At 44.0% G+C, this 17,481-nt stretch overlaps 1 protein-coding gene across 1 annotated transcript in view; it reads left to right on the top strand.

Annotated features, from left to right (window-relative positions):
- The window catches only part of VPS33A (VPS33A core subunit of CORVET and HOPS complexes), a 36,621-nt gene that overhangs the window by 16,237 nt on the left and 2,903 nt on the right, over nt 1-17,481 (top strand). Inside the window, exons 6-12 of the mRNA XM_002823905.6 lie at nt 185-359; nt 5,464-5,657; nt 7,730-7,856; nt 10,292-10,359; nt 11,471-11,608; nt 14,028-14,165; nt 16,980-17,148. Of these exons, the coding sequence (XP_002823951.3) occupies nt 185-359; nt 5,464-5,657; nt 7,730-7,856; nt 10,292-10,359; nt 11,471-11,608; nt 14,028-14,165; nt 16,980-17,148 (1,009 nt within the window). The remainder of the gene's footprint in view (nt 1-184; nt 360-5,463; nt 5,658-7,729; nt 7,857-10,291; nt 10,360-11,470; nt 11,609-14,027; nt 14,166-16,979; nt 17,149-17,481) is intronic.

Raw genomic sequence — 17,481 nt, 5'->3', positions numbered from 1 at the left:
TGGTGCAAGTGTCGGGATGGGTGCCAACAGCAAGGTGCTTTTCTAGAGCTGCTTATTTCTAAGCAATGCACTCTTCCAGTTTTTCTCCTTTTTTACTTTTTTGATTGTCTTTCTGGTTTTAGACAAATTTTAAAATCTGCTCGTTCCCAGGGGGGCCCCACTTCATCCAATGTTTTGTTTCCAGCAAGTGGCCAATATGATGATCAGGATGAAGAGAGAGTTTACAGGAAGCCAGAATTCAATATTTCCTGTTTTTGATAATCTCTTGTTGCTTGATCGGAATGTGGATTTATTAACACCTCTTGCCACTCAGCTGACATATGAAGGACTCATTGATGAAATTTATGGCATTCAGAACAGTAAGTACGTGATATCTGTTTTTGCTAATAGGTAATATGAGAAGAATATCCTTTGTGGAGGCTACTGTTTGTATATTGCACACTTAAGCATAATTTAAAGTCAGAGATCCAATTTTAATGATTCAGAGTGTAGATTAATACAGACCTTTTTGTGAGCAATTTAGCAACACTCAAAACTTTTCTAACCCTTGGCCAAAGAAAACCCAAAGCCTAAGAATGTGCCTTGAGGAATCATTCCAAAAAAGGGGATCAGTGAGGTTTGCATAAGAATTTCGATTTCCATTTTCTTACCAGAATTTTCCGAACAATCTCAGTGGTTGAGTACATTATAAAATATGGAACCACCTGGGCATGGTGGCTAACACTTGTAATCCCAGCACTTTGGGAAGCCAAGGCGGGCAGATCACTTAAGGTTAGGTGTTCAAGACCAGTCTGGCAAACATGGTGAGACCCCCGTCTCTACTACATAAAATTAGCTGAGTGTGGTGGCACATGTCTGTAGCCCCAGCTACTTGGGAGGCTGAGATGGAGGAATTGCTTGAACCCGGCAGGAGGAGGTTGCAGTGAGCTAAGATAGCGCCACTGCACTCCAGCCTGGCGACAGAGGGAGACTCTATCTCAAAAAAAACAAAATATTACGGAACCATCAAAATAATAAACGTGGGACATGAAAAACTGCATAGCCATGCCTATTTCAATTAGAAGTTGTTATCTATGTGTCTGTGTATGTATGTGTGTTCCAAACTATATTTATAATATATTTATAAAAAATAACTAAGATTACCATAAAAACCAGAAATAACTGGAGGCAGAATAATCAGACCATGCCTCCAAAGGGTCAGTTTTTAGAAAGCTGCTTCCTTTACATAGAAATCAGAGCACTCTTGAAACAAAAATACTGACCTCTGACTTTCAGACACTAGGATTCAGTGACATCTGAGCAAACTGCAGTTGTTGGTGACACAAGAGTTGGCCGGAAGTTTGGTGCCCAGGCTTGTCCTTGTCCCCTGTGAGCAGAGGCCAAGGGTCTCCCACAGAGGGCACTGGCATTTGCGATGCACACATCCTTGCAGCCGGCAGTAGTTGAGGAAGGTGGCGGAAGCAGTGGCGTTTGTGCTGGGTTTGGAAAGATGCGGAGAGTTTAGACGGAGATCTTGGGGCAGGGGCAGTCGGCATCATACACAGAGTCATGACGAGCCAAGCAGCGTGGTTGAGTGGAGTGCATGCCTGGAGAAATATTTTAGAAAAACGGCTGGTACAGAAGGTCGAGGCCACTCTGTGGAAGATGTGGATGGCTGGTTAGAGCTTGGCCTTGGTGGGCAACTAGGTAGATCACAAGCATGTTTGGTTTGGCTGGTTTTAGCCCACATGATATTTATTTCTGTCAGCTTTAAAATGTGATACATTTTAAGTAATAATCCTGAATTGTGCCATGACGAAAAATATTGGAAGCACTGGCAAGAGGCCACGCTCCCACTGGTGGCCAGGACCCAGTGTCTCTAGAGCTCCCTGCCTCACCACAGACCCCTACACCTGTCTCAGCCTGGCCTTCTTCCGTTGTCTGCATAGTCCCCGGCCTCTATTGCCATCCTGAATGAAGTCACAGGGAGCCAAGGGAAGGCCTGAGGAGAGGGTTGTGTAAGAAAGATGAGGCCGAGCGCGTTGGCTCACTCCTGTAACCCCAGCACTTTGGGAGGCCAAGGCAGGCAGATCACATGAGATCAGAAGTTTGAGACCAGCCTGACCAACGTGGTGAAACCCCATCACTACTAAAAATACACACATACACACACACACACACATAGCTGGATTTGGTGGCGCATGCCTGTAGTACCAGCTACTCAGGAGGCTGAGGCATGAGAATCGCTTGAACTTAGGAGGCGGAGCTTGCAGTGAGCCAAGATCGCACGGCTGCACTCCAGCCCAGGCGACAGAGTGAGACTCTGTCTCAAGAAAATAATAAAATAGGTGAAAAATTTTTTAAATATTTAAAAAGAAAGAAAGAAAGGAAGGGAGGAAGGGCATGCAATTCAGAGGGAAACGGACTTGTGGTTGCCAGGACTACGGGAAGGGGATGGGGAGTCACCACTTATTGGCTACAGGGTTTCCCTTTGGGATAAAAAAGTGTGGAACTAGATACTGGCTGTGGTCCTACCATGTTGTATATGTACTAAATGCTACTGGATCATTCACTGTAAAACAAAGTAGTAATTTTTATATTATGTGCAATTTACCATAAGAATGGGTGAATGAATGATGTGGGTGACAGAATGGAGAGACAGACATGAGGAGGCGTTTCCACATGTGTGGAAGGTCTTTAGTGATAAGATTGTAAAAAGTCTTTTTATTATTGTTTGTCAGAAAAATGGCACCTTTAATACTTTTTAAAACTCTATTTATTGACAGAGGAATTTATTTCAGGAGAGCCCTATGCTGGGTCGTGGGTGGAAATCAAAGAAACAGGGTGGTCCCAGAGCATGTACCACCCAGGAAGGCATGAAAGAAGAGCTCTGAAGTTCAGGATGGGGAGTGGTGGGGGGAGAGGCGGCCTGGGAGTTGGCCCAGGGGACAGCTGTATAGGAGAGTTGGGAGGTATGTGGGAAGGGATTTTCCAAGAAGAGAAAAAGTATGTATAAATTCCCAGCCTCCTTGTAGCAAGTTTTTCGTAATGTAAGTCGAACATTGATTAAGAAAAAAATTGGAAAAATAGAAGAAAACATAGATCCCTTATTATCCTCCAACCCTACCCCACAGCTCTGTGGCCCCAAACCTTGGGACAACCACTGTTAATATTGTGGTATTATTTCCTAGTCTTTTTTTCCCCTTGTGTAGTTTATTTTAGTTAACAAAAAATGGAATCAGGTTGTACAAATAGTTTCAAACCTGAGTTTTGATTTGGTATGCTAATGAGCATTTTCCCAGTGTATGCATACTGTAATCGTTACATTAAAATCCACAGTATAGTCCAGGCATGGTGGCTTATGCCTGTAATCCCAGCACTGTGGAGGCCAAGGCAGGCCAATCACCTGAGGTCAGGAGTTCGAGACCAGTCTGACCAACATGGTGAAACCCCATTTCTACTAAATACAAAAAAAAATTAGCCGGGCATGGTGGCAGGCGGCTATAATCCCAGCTACTTGGGAGGCTGAGGCAGGAGAATTGCTTGAACCTGGGAGGTGGAGGCTGCAGTGAGCTGAGATCGTGCCACTGCACTCCAGTCTGGGTGACAGACTGAGACTCTATCTCAAATAAAAAAAAAAAAAGGTGGCTGGGCACAGTGGCTCATGCCTGTAATCCCAGCACTTTGGGAGGTTGAGGCGGGCTGATCATCTGAGGTCAGGAGTTCGAGACCAGCCTGGCCAACATGGTGAAACCCATCTCTACTAAAAATACAAAAATTAGTTGGGTGTGGTGGTGGGCGCCTGTAATCCTAGCTACTCAGGAGGCTGAGGCAGGAGAATCACTTGAACCCGGGAGGTGGAGGTTTTAGTGAGCTGAGATCACGCCACTGCACTCCAGCCTGGGCGAGAGAGCGAGACTCGCTCTTAAATAAATAAATAAATAAAATAAGAGAAAGAGAGAGAGAGATCCTCCCACCTAAGCCTCTCAAAGTGCTGGCATTACAGGCGTGAGCCACCGTGCCCAGCCTACATAAGATTTTTTTCATATATCAGATTATTTTCTTTCCCTGGATTCCCTGATCCAGGATTTTTGGGGTGAAAGTCACTTGGTACATGTTGCCAAATTGCTTTACTGCAGAGTTACACCAGCTCCATGCCATCCGTAGTTCATGAGCACATGTGGGGTGTTCCAGGGAAATAGGGACTCACTTGGCTTGGCAGGAGCAGAGTAGGGAGAAGGAGATTAAGGCTACTTCGCAGAGGAAGTGGATACCACGCTAAGGAATTTGGAAGCTTATTCTAGATCAGGGTGTACAACTTTTTCTATAAAGACCCAGATAGTAAGTATTTTAGGCTTTTGCTTGTTACACAGTGCAGGTCATACAGAGGAACCTCTTTGTCTCTGTCATTGTAATGTGAAAGTAGCCATAGACAATACAAAAATAGCTGTGGCCATGTGCCAATAAAACTTTATTTGCAAAAACAGAAAGTGGGCTGGGCGTGGTGGCTCACGCCTGTAATCCAGCACTTTGGGAGGCTCAGGAGGGTGGCTCACCTGAAGACAGGAGTTCAAGACCAGCCTGGCCAACATGATGAAACCCTTTCTCTACTAAAAATACAAAAAAATTAGCTGGGCATGGTGGTGGGTGCCTATAATCCCAGCTACTCAGGAGGCTAAGGCAGGAGAATCACTTTAACCCAGGAGGTGGAGGTTGCAGTGAGCCGAGATCATGCCAGTGCACTCCAGCCTGGGTGATAAGAGTGAAACTCTGTCTCAAAAAAAAAAAAAAACAAAGTGAACAGAGTTTGGTCCTGAGACTGTAGTTTCTAATTCTTGTTCTAGGATGGCTTTCAAACTATTTTGGATTCCAACCCACAGTAAGAAATGTATTTTATATCATGACCCAGTACATACATACATGTATGCGTGTGCATGTTAAACTGAAACAAAAGTTTTATTTAAAAAAATAAATAAAACGAAGCCTCCACTAGCTTCTCTAACATCGTGTGATAAGCTTTTGTATTTTCTACTCTGTGCTGTTTTTGGTACTGTTGTTTTGTTTTGGTTTCATTTGGTGTTGGTTTTAAGATGCTACTTGCAACCCACCAGCTTGATTTCATGATCCACTAATGGAACATGATCTACAATTTGAAAAAACACTAAAAGTCAATGGGGAGATCCTTTAAAGTTTTCTGAGTGGAAAAGTGACCTAATCCCTGAATAAGTTTAGGAAGTGGACATTGCTGCGTGTGGTTTATATAGGTGCCCCAAAGATAATTAGAACTGTGGTATCAATATTAGAGTCACTACTTCCTGTACTTTGATCATCAATCAAAATGATCAAAATCAAAAGCTCAGAGCTATGTGTCGTTTGCCATCTTCCATTTTCTCCTGAGTTGGAAATTCTGTTTTGTGCTTGGCTACTGGATTGGTTCTTCCAGTCATTGCACACATGTGCTTATTCCCTTCCACTGCTGCTCAGGTTATGTGAAATTACCTCCAGAGAAATTTGCACCTAAGAAACAGGGCGATGGTGGTAAGGACCTCCCCACGGAAGCAAAGAAGCTGCAGCTGAATTCTGCAGAGGAGCTCTATGCTGAGATCCGAGATAAGAACTTCAACGCGGTGGGCTCTGTGCTCAGCAAGAAAGCAAAGATCATCTCTGCAGCATTCGAGGTGAGGCAAGTTTTGGGTGTCATTCTGCAACTCTGGGTCTCAGGTAGATGCCCACCCCTGAGGGGAATAAGAGCTCCAAAAATATGTAGCCATTAAACCAGGCTTCAATGCAACTTTTCTCATCTTCAGTAACTGCAAATTCAGTATTGGAAGATCCGAGGTTTTCCTTCATTTTAAACTTTCTCAGACCCGCGTTGTGTAAAGTTCTTTTTGTGTGGAGGGTAGGTGGAGGCGCAAGTGTGTGCAGTTTACAGACTTCCATCATAAACATTTGCTTTATCGTCTTTTAAATTATTTCCTACCTTGCCTAAGACGAAGCCATCTGTACTATAAATAAAGGATCCTCTATAATAGAACTTGTGGTTCATGCTGAAAGCTCAAGTTTAGCCAGTGTGACTGTGGCAGGGGAACTCAGCACGTGTGGCAGGTGATAATGAGACTGAAATCCCCAGCAACCCAGAGCTTTGAAATTGGTGGCTTCATTATCACCTTCCTGCCTGCTCTTGCCCGTTCACTAGTTTATTCTTGCCCAGGCTCCTTTTTGAAATGTGGGAATTCAACAAGATCATAAAGTCTGAATATTTCGACTTTGGAAACATAAGTGGGAAGTTTTTGAAAATGGATTTTTCACTGAGTATGTAGTTCTAGACTTTTTTTTGACAGGGTCTCACTTTGTCTCCCAGGATGGATGTAGTGTTACAATCACGGCTTACTGGAGCTGCTACCTCCCAGGCTCAAGCAATCCTCCCACCTCAGCCTCCAGAGTAGCTGGGACCACAGGCACATGCCATCATGCCCGGCAGAGTTTTTTGTTGTTTTTTTTTCTGTAGAGATGGGAACTTCCTGCGTTGCCCAGGCTGGCTTGGAACTAGGCCATGTAATTCCATATTTCATCTTTCTCAGGAATTATATTCATTAATTGATTTTCATATTTCTGAAGTTACTTTTGGTTTAAGTTATTAAATTTTGCCAAAAAATATTATCATCACCAAGCTAGGTTCGCTTTGTTCATAGACTATACTCAAGACTAAGGTTCAGGCCAAGCACAGTGGCTCATGCCTGTCATCCCAGCACTGTTGGAGGCTGAGGCAGGAGGATCGCTTGAGCCCAGAAGTTCTAGACCAGCCTGGGCAACACAGCAAGACACTGTCTCTACAAAACTTTTTTTTTAACTAGCTGGGCAGTGTTGTGTGCCTGTAATCCCAGCTCCTCGGGAGGCTGAGGTAGGAGCCTAGGAGGTGGAGGCTGCAGTGAGCTGTGATGACACCACTGCACTCCAGCCTGGGCAACAGAGACCCTGTCTCAACATCAAATAAAAGACTGAGGGTCAACAGAAAAAATGGATTTTTTTCTGTTACATAGGAAACTTTTCCTCTTTATGGTACCCTCTAAACATAATTTTTTGTCTTAGTTTTTTACTCAGAAATTTGTATGGTTTATATAATACTATCTTTCACCAATACTCAGATGTCCACAAAATATTGACACAGTGTTTGAGCTGGTACATTGGAAGACAGACTCTGAGGCATTTGCTTCTCTAAAGAAGTGCTAATTCAGGAGACAGACACCATGAACTCTATTATTTCAGTGATATATATACTTTTCTGTTTTTTTATGTAATGTTAGAGCTGTGTTTACCCTGATTTATTTGTATTCCATTCTCCCTTTCTCATTAATATAAATGAAACATCCTCTGAACAATACAAAAAACAGAGCACTTAAAATATCAACCGGGCGTGGTGGCGCATGCCTGTAATCCTAACACTTTGGGAGGCCAAGGTGGGTGGATCACCTGAGGTCAGGAGTTCGAGACCAGCCTGACCAATATAGTGAAACCCTGTCTCTACTAAAAATACAAAAATTAGTTGGGCATGGTGGTGGGCACCTGTAATCCCAGCTACTGGAGAGGCTGAGGCATGAGAATCACTTGAACCTGAGAGGCGGAGGTTGCAGTGAGCCGAGATTGTGCCGCTGCATTCCAGCCTGGGCAACAGAGCGAGAGTCCTTCTCAAAAAAATAAAATAAATAAACTATCTTCCCTGCTTGAGGCACTGCTCTCTTGTTTATTTCAGGAAAGACACAATGCTAAGACCGTGGGGGAGATCAAGCAGTTTGTTTCACAGTTGCCCCACATGCAGGCGGCAAGGGGCTCGCTTGCAAACCATACCTCAATTGCAGAATTGATCAAAGATGTCACTAGTGAGTATCCTTTGTAATGATTGTTTCAGTCTGGGGCTACTTGCACATACAACGTTTGACACCTAGGTAGGTCATCAACACCACAATACCTCTTTGGGAGAGTCAGCTCTGTCTTAATACAACGTGTTCTTCTCAGTGTTAATGAAGTGTACATACGTTAATAGTTAAGAATATTCCAGGCGGGGCATGGTGGCTCATGCCTGTAATCCCAGCACTTCGGGAGGCCAAGACAGGCAGATCACTTGAGGTCAGGAGTTTGAGACCAGTCTGGCCAACATGATGAAACCCCATCTCTACTACAAATACAAAAATTAGCCACGCACAGTGGTATGCATTTGTAGTCCCAGCTACTTGGGAGGCTGAGGCAGGAGAATCACTTGAACCCGGAAGGTGGAGGTTGCAGTGAGCCGAGATCACACCACTGCACTCTAGCCTGGGTGACAGAGTGAGACTCCATCTCAAAAAAACAAAACAAAAACAAAGAATGTTCCATTTGTTGGCCAGGCATGATGGCTTACACCTGTAACCCCAGCATTTTGGGAGGCTGAGGCAGGCAGATCATTTGAGTCCAGGAATTCAAGACCAGCTTGGGCAACATGGCAAAACCCTATCTCTACTAAAAATACAAACTTAGCTGGGCATGGTGGCACATGCCTGTAGTTACAGCTACTCAGGAGGTTGAGGCATGAGAATCACTTGAACCCTGGAGGCAAAGGTTACGGTGAGCTGAGATCACGCCACTGCACTCCAGCCTGGGTGAGTGAGACTCCATTAAAAAAAAAAAAAAAGTCTGGGCGCGGTGGCTCATGCCTGTAATCCCACCGCTTTGGGAGGCCGAGGCGGGTGGATCGCCTGAGGTCAGGCATTTGAGACCAGCCTGGCCAACATAGTGAAACACCATCTGTACTAAAAATACAAAAATTAGCCGGGTGTGGTGGCGGGCACCTGTAATCCAAGCTACTCGGGAGACTGAGGCAGGAGAATTGCTTGAACCGGGAGGCAGAGGTTGCAGTGAGCCAAGATTGCACCACTGCACTCCAGCCTGGGCGACAGAGCAGGACTCCATCTCGAAATAATGAAAGAAAGAAAGAGAGAGAGAAAGAGAGGAAGGGTCCATTTGTTAACTCAAATTTTTTCATTATTTATATGAAAAATATTTGGAATGTAGATAAGAGAAAAAAATTTTCCATAAGTTTGCCATCATAATTTGAGATGGTTAATTTTTTTAGTCTAGCTTTTTTCCTTTTTTTTTTTTTTTGAGACAGAGTTTTACTCTTGTTGCCCAGGCTGGGGTGCAATGGCACAATCTCAGCTCACCGCAACCTCCGCCTCCCTGGTTCAAGCGATTCTCTTGCCTCAGCCTCCCAAGTAGCTGAGATTACAGGCACATGCCCCCACGCCCGGCTTATTTTGTATTTTTACTAGAGATGGTGTTTCACCATGTTGGTCAGGCTGGTCTCAAACTCCCAACCTCAGGTGATCCACCTGCCTCGGCTCCCAAAGTGCTGGGATTACAGGCATGAGCCACCGCGGCCAGTGGCTTTTTTCCTTTTTTGAAGGATTACTTACTGGCACATGTTCTTCCCTTGAATACTCTGTGCAGAATTGGTACAAAGAGTATATGTTGAGTATTTTGAAAGAGCTCAGAAGACGTCTATTAAAGCAGACATGAATTTGTTCATTACAACACAGGGCTGTAAAAGCTGAGTCGGAGATTGTTTTATGAAGTATACTTCGAATCTTAACTAAATCACAGTTATTGGAAAATCAGTCCTTTGTTTCCCTGTTCATAGGAGTGGAAACCAGTTGAAATTGGGTTGAACTTAATGATGAAAATGAAATGTTCTTGAGAAATTAGCTTTCATTCATTACTGACGCTCATTCTGGGGTCTGTACTGAAATCCCAAGGAAACAAAAGGGTGCACTTGTCAACTATATCTAGTGTAACTTAGGAGTGCAGAGGCCTAGGGTTTCCTAAAAGATTTTCTTCAGGTGATGACTTGAACTTATTGCTTGCTTGCTTTTTTGCATGATGTCTGGTTTCTTTTCTTTTGAGACAGAGTCTTGCTCTGTTGCCCAGGCTGGAGAGCAATGGTGTGATCTTGGCTCACTGTAACCTCTGCCTCCCCGCCTCAAGTGATTCTTGTGCCTTAGCCTCCCGAGTAGCTGGGACTACAGGTGTGTGCCACCATACCCAGCTAATTTTTGTGTTTTTGGTAGAGATGGGGTTTGGCCATGTTGGTCAGGCTGGTCTTGAACTCCTGGCCTGAAGTGATCCACCCACCCCGGCCCCCTACAGTGCTGAGATTACAGGTGTGAGCCACCATGCCCAGCCACATGTCTAGTTTCTGAATTGTGCTCTGTGTATAAAAGCATGCCACTCAAGTAAATTAACATTTAATTTCTAAGTTGCAAATTTGCTAATTTCATTTTAGCTTCTGAAGACTTCTTTGATAAATTAACCGTGGAACAGGAGTTTATGTCTGGAATAGACACTGATAAGGTATGTGGCCAAAAAACCTCTTTAACAAGTAATTGAAAGCTTATTAAACCTCAGATTATAGCCAGAAAACCAACTGCTTTGATTCCCATGCTTTGCCTAATTTTTTTTTTTTTGAGACGGAGTCTCACTCTGTCGCCCAGCTCGCTCTGTTGCCCAGGCTGGTGTGCAGTGGCACGATCTCTGCTCACTGCAAGCTCTGCCTCCCGGGTTGACGCCATTCTCCTGCCTCAGCCTCCCGAGTGGCTGGGACTACAGGCGCCCACCACCACGCTCGGCTAATTTTTTGTATTTTTAATAGAGACAGGGTTTCACCATGTTAGCCAGGATGGTCTCGATCTCCTGACCTTGTGATCTGCCCACCTTGGCCTCCCAAAGTGCTAGGATTACAGGCGTGAGTCACTGCATCCAGCCACTTAAATATTTTTAAGAGCAAATGCAAAATGTGCAAGTGTAGATTTTATCAAGTAACAGATATTTAACATTATTCTGTGCAAGACACTTTCTGCCATACATGGCAAGATGAGACCCGGCCCCTAAAATCAAATCTTTTTAAGACTGTATTAGATAAATTAAGGTATTTGCTCTTTTGAAAGAGTTTCTTATATAACTCCTTTAAATAGCTCTATTAACAAATTTTAAATTATTCACTTTATGAAAATGCCTAACATAAAACAATTACTGATACTTCTTGCTAGATTAGTTGTTGATACTATTGAAATGGAGTAGGCATCTGGTAGCCTCTCAGAAGCGTGTCCTTAGAGACAGATGTGTCCAGACAGGCATATGGAGTGACCAGTTGTATTCTCAGCGGCCTTGGGCTCCAGTGACTTGGCCTGATCACTGGGTGTGTGTGTGTGTGTGTTTGTGTATGTGTGGTGGCCAGGGTGTGTATGTGGCTGGGGCTAGCAGAGCTATTTCGGGGAAGGGTTAGGGACTGTGGAAAAATAACTCATTTTCCCATGTATCTCCTTTATTGGACTTTGAAAAATAATAATAAACATCAAGTTAAGTTCCTAAACCAAGTATTGTGTGTGTGTGTGTGTGCGTGTGTGTGTGTGTGTGTGTATGTATATGTAAATGTATATGTATATGTATGCTACTTTATTTCTAGGTCAACAATTACATTGAGGATTGTATCGCCCAAAAGCACTCGTTGAGCAAAGTGTTAAGACTAGTTTGTCTCCAATCCGTGTGTAACAGTGGGCTCAAGCAAAAAGTTTTGGATTATTACAAAAGAGAGATTCTCCAGGTGAGTGTATTTTTAAATTATTAATTTTCCAAGGGCTACAGCATCTTTTTAAAAAATACTTAATTGGCCGGGCACAGTGGCTTATGCCTGTAATCCCAGCACTTTGGGAGGCTGAAGCTGGTGGATCACTTGAGGTTAGGAGTTTGAGACCAGCCTGGACAACATAGTGAAACCCCCATCTCTACTAAAAATACAAAAATTAGCCAAGCATGGCAGCATGCACCTGTAGTCCCAGCTATTTGGGAGGATCAGGCAGGAGAATTGCTTGAACACAGGAGGCGGAGGTTACGGTGTGTCAAGATCACGCCCCTGCACTCCAGCCTGAGCAACAGAGTGAGACTCTGTCTCAAAAAATAATAATTAAAAATTTAAAATTAAAAAAAAGTAAAAAATACCAAGATGCCATTTTGGTATCTTGTTACCACTGTTGTATAAATTTTTTAACACTTAGAGGAATTGGTCTTGGTAGCCATCACTGTTTATGGTATTTGTGTGATAATAATAGCTAACAGGCTGGGCACAGTGGCTCACCTCTGTTATCCCAATATTTTGTGGGGCTGAGGCAGGAGGATCGCTGGAGGCCAAGACCAGCCTGGTAACATAGCAAGACCCTGTCTCTACAAAAAAAATACAAAAATTAACCAGGCGTGGTGGCTGTGTCTGCAGTCCCAGCTACCCAGGAGGCTGAGTTAGAAGGATTGCTTGAGCCCAGGAGTCCAAAACCAGCCTGGGCAACATAGCTTTTTTACAAAAAGTAAAAAATAATAATAATAGGTAACATTTATTGAAAATTTACTATGTGCTAGGATCTATTGGAAAAACTTTATGTGTATTCATTTGTTTCATCTTCACAATACTTCCTTGTTAACTGTAGTTACCATAACAACAACAAATATTCACAACAGCCCTGTGAGTTAGATACTGCTATCTTCCCAGTTTTACGGATGAAAAACTGAGGGACAGACTAGTTTAGGTAACTCACTCAAGGTTACCTGGCTGGTAAGTGGCACAGCCAGTGGTAAACCAGGCAATTTGAGTGTAGCGCCCATGTTCTTAACTCGGCAATTATACCACAGAGGAAAAGAACTTTCTGCAAATTTCTGATGACAGTTGCTTAGCAGGTTTACTTAAATTAAGCCTGTGTTACTTATAATAAGGAAAAGGCCACTCTTGTTTTTGAAAAGTCTCCCCTTTGTTTGAAAATGACTCAGGTAGTATTTATTTGCTGTTACCAGTGACAATTAAATGCATTTTTATTAAAATTGAGTGCTCATTAATTTTTTGTTTTTGTCTTTTTTTAAGTTACGCATCCTTGTGTAAGAGTCAAATAATGCAGAATTACACAGAGCAAAATGTGAACGTCCCCTGTACCTTGCTCATACCCCAGTTTCCCTCCCCAGATGTGACCAGTGTCAGCAGTCTGGTTTGCTTCCTTCCAAACTCCATTCTTTGCATTTAGACAGAATGTTTCCATACACAGACTTCAGAGCGAGACTGGCTGGATCCAGGTTTCAGCTCTGCTCTTCACTAGCTGTGTGACCTTAGGCAGGTTATTTAAACATCTCTGTAAAATGAAGGTAATGATACCTACGTCATGGGGTTAGAGCCAGGATGACTGAGTTACTGTATGTAAGTGCTTAGACCAGAACAGTGCCCAGCTCATAGAAAGTATTTTACAAGTGTTGTCTACTTTTTAAAATTTATTTATTTTTTGAGACAGTATCTCACCCTGTTGCCCAGGGTGGAGTGCAGTGGCACAATCTTGGCTCACTGTAACCTCCTAGGTTCAAGCGATTCTCCTGCCTCAGCCTCCCAAGTAGCTGGGATTACAGGTACTTGCCACCAGGCCCAGCTAATTTTTGTATTTTTAGTAGAGAAAGGGTTTCACCATGTTGGCCGGGCTGGTCTCAAACTCCTGACCTCAAGTGATTTGCCCGTCTCGGCCTCCCAAAGTACTGGGATTACAGGTGTGAGCCACCGTGCCCAGACCTTGGCTACTTTTTAAAAATAGAAATAATATCCTACTCTACATATTATTGTTTTTTTAATATATTCTGGAGACCTGTCTTATCAGGATGTATACATATGCCTTGCTCTTTTTTAGAGCTAATTATATCCCTTATAAAAATACACTATCATTTATTTGATGCTAACTTAGATTGGGTCCATAAATTCTGACTTTAAAGTAAAAATTTTAAATTTCTCTTTGAAACAGCTGAATTAATAGTAACAGGCAAGCAGTTTTAGGACAAGTTTCATCCCTCCACCCTGTCCTCTGTGCCCATCCACTAACATTGCTGGACTTTGGTAACATGTCCTGCAGTACAAACCAAATTGATTTGTTGGAAGTGCCCTTCTTTGAAAATTGCAGAAATCCTTTTCCTGATCTGACATCAAGGCCAAATGACTTCCCTTGCAGACGTACGGCTATGAGCACATATTGACCTTACACAACCTGGAGAAAGCTGGCCTGCTGAAACCGCAGACAGGGGGCAGAAACAATTACCCAACTATACGGAAAACATTACGCCTCTGGATGGATGATGTTAACGAGCAAGTAAGCCACACTTCTCCACCTCGTCTCAGCTTAGGGACTGGTTAGATCGTCCAGGTGACAACACATGCTTCTGAACCTACACATCTGCCTTGCTTTCTAAAAACAATTTTCTAATGTTTTTGAAAAAGTAATGCATGCATATATTGTATCCATCAGAATCCTAGAAGGACACAGAGAATGCTCTTAAACTGGGGAGTTTCTGGAGAGTTTAATAAAGATGTGGGCTGGGCGCGGTGGCTCACACCTGTAATCCCAGCACTTTGGGAGGCCGAGGCGGGCAGATCACTTGAGCTCAGGAGTTTGAGAACAGCCTGACTAACATGGGAAACCCCATCTCTACTAAAAATACAAAAATTAGCCCAGCATTGTGGTGTGTGTCTGTAATCCCATCTACTTGGGGGGCTGAGGCAGGAGAATCACTTGAACCTGGGAGGCGGGGGTTGTAGTGAGCTCAGATCACGCCATTGTACTCCAGTCTGGGCAACAGAGCAAGACTCTGTCTCAAAAAAAAAAAAAAAAAAAGATATGGGGCAGGCTTGGTGGCTCATGCCTGTAATCCCAGTATATTGGGAGGCTGAAGTGTCAGATCGCTTGAGTCCAGGAGTTCGAGACCAGCCTGGGCAACATGGCAAAACCCTGTCTCTACAAAAAAAAAAGGCCAGTGGTGGTATGAGCCTTTAGTCCGAGAGGCTGTGGTTAGAGGATCACTGAGCCCAGGAGGCGGTTGCAGTGAACCGTGTTTGTGCCACTGCACTCCAGCCTGGGCTATACAGTAAGACTCTGTCTCAAATAAATAAAGATGTGGGAAGAGTGGAGACCAGTAAGAGGCAGTGCGGTGGGGAGCCCTTGCCAGCCACGGCCTGAAGGGCAAGGAGAGGGGGGTATTCCAGAAACTTGTCTTAGAACCTGGAGAGAAGAGCTGTGGTGGGGCCATCTGGTGAGGTGAGGGGTGAGGGGCTTCTGGCTGAGGGTACGGTCCACCTCCAGCAGAGGAGGCCGGCCAGTGACAACCTCGTCCTCACGCTGCTGCCCACTCTCCAGTTCACTCTGATGCTTTGCATTGGTCAGATCCAAAGAGAAGGCATTGGAGTGTGTTGGTGTGGGACCTACAGGTCCATCTCCGGGCATAGAGCATTGCGGAGAAGGGTGGAGAGTGTCTAAAGGAGCCAGTGGAGATGTCCATCACTCATAAACAAGCCAGCCATGGCTGGGCGCGGTGGCTCACACCTGTAATCCCAGCACTTTGGGAGGCCAAGGCAGGAGGATCACTTGAGGTCAGGAGTTCAAGACCAGCCTGGCCAACATGGTGAAACCCTGTCTCTACCAAAAAATACAAAAGTGATCAGGGCATGGTAGAGCATGCACCTGTAGGCCCAGCTGCTGTACTCAGGAGGCTGAGGTGGGAGGATCACTTGAGCCTGGGAGGTTGAGGCTACAGTGAGCTGAGATTGCACTGCTGCACTCCAGCATGGGCGACAGAATGAGACCCTATCTCAAAAAAAAAAAAAAGAAAAAGAAAAAGCTATGCAAAAGCAGGGCCATCAGGTCCAAGTGAGTTTCCTTCCACAGTTTCCCCTCAGAGGCAGTCACTGTGGCCAGTTTTTTATCTATCCTTCCAGAATATTCTGTGCATATACATTTTTACATACGGAGTGCATATTCTCTACTGTTGGTCTCCAAAGTGGGGTGCACTTTGCTTTACATTTATTACTTATTCTAATGTTTCTAAACTTCAGTCTTTTTTGGTTTTTCATAAGGAACTTTATTAGGCTGCCTCTTGCGACAAAAGCTCATAACTAGACAGTCTACTCTGTCAGGAGCAAAATTAAATGATTTTTTCCCAGTGGGAAAATAGAGACCCTTAATGTCTAGAGTCTATCATGTACATATTAGTTCAGCTGTCTTCACTGTTCTGACCTTTCTGACTCTGGACCCACCCACCACTTAACAAAGGATCTTGAAGGGTCTTCTGTGATCTGCCCCTTCTTTTTAATTTTTCTAAATTGCTACGTAGTGGTTTTGAGGCTATACCTTATTTAATGATTTAACAGATTGCTATTGATAGAAATTCAGGTTGTTTCCAGTCTTTGCTATTACATGCAGTGTTGCAGTTAATACGTTTATACTTTGGTCTATTGTCTTTTGTTCTGCAAGCACCGCTGTAGGATTAATGCCTAAAAGTAGAATTGCTAAGTTCAAAGGTTATTGCACATCATTGCTCAGCTAGGGAGTGCCAAGTTCCCCCCAGTGTGTTTCATGCTGGCCGGACACGGTGGCTCAGGCCTGTAATCCCAACACTTTGGGAGGCCGAGGCAGGTGGATCACCTGAGGTCAGGAATTCAAGACCAGCCTGGCCAACATGGTGAAACCCTGTCTCTACTAAAAATACAAAAATGAGCCAGGAGTGGTGGTGCACACCTGTAATCCCAGCTCCTTGGGAGCCTGAGGCAGGAGAATTTCTTGAACTCGGAAGGCGGAGCTTGCAGTGAGCCGAGATTACACCACTGCACTCCAGCCTGGGCGACAGAGCCAGACTCTGTCTCAAAAAAAAAAAGTTTCATGCCAAACCAAATAATTTTTCATCTTCTGTACCTAGAGCTGCTTTGAGTGGCTTTTCAAGATTTAAGTCAAAATTGAAGCTCTGGCTGCTAAAAATTGAGCCCAGCTAGGGTGGATTAGAATGAGGCATGGCAGGGGTGGGGGTTGTATATCTTTAAATCCAAATCAAATTATTTTGGATTACGCAAAAGGCCACAGTCAGGTAGCTCTAAGTCTCTGTATCTATAGGGTTTTTGTTCTTTAATTATCTCACAGAACCCCACGGACATATCCTATGTGTACAGTGGGTATGCCCCGCTCAGTGTGCGGCTGGCCCAGCTGCTTTCCCGGCCTGGCTGGCGGAGCATCGAGGAGGTCCTCCGCATCCTCCCAGGGCCCCACTTTGAGGAGCGGCAGCCACTGCCCACAGGACTGCAGAAGAAACGTAAGTCCCAGTCCAGCGTCTACAGATAATTATGTACTGTTAGTGTGGTTTTCAGGTATTGTACAGTTGCTTTGTAAAATACTTAGTAAAGCACTTAGGAGTCAGAATTAAATATACCTCTTTTGTTCGTTGCTAATGTATATAGTAAGCACTAAAATCGGATTATTCCCTGAGGGGTAGCAGCTTTCAACTTCTGTGTTGAGAATCTCAGGAGTTAGAAAAAACGTTGAGATCAAAATCAGTATTCTTAGGTTTCAGATGAACTGTCTGGATGAAGACACTTGTTTATTCTTATGAATGATAAAATGTTTGAAGAGGTGGGAAGAGAAGCAT

The sequence above is a fragment of the Pongo abelii genome, chromosome 10 (genome assembly GCF_028885655.2).
Source record: "Pongo abelii isolate AG06213 chromosome 10, NHGRI_mPonAbe1-v2.0_pri, whole genome shotgun sequence".
NCBI lineage: Eukaryota > Metazoa > Chordata > Mammalia > Primates > Hominidae > Pongo > Pongo abelii.
This window is presented reverse-complemented; position numbering and strand designations above follow the sequence as displayed.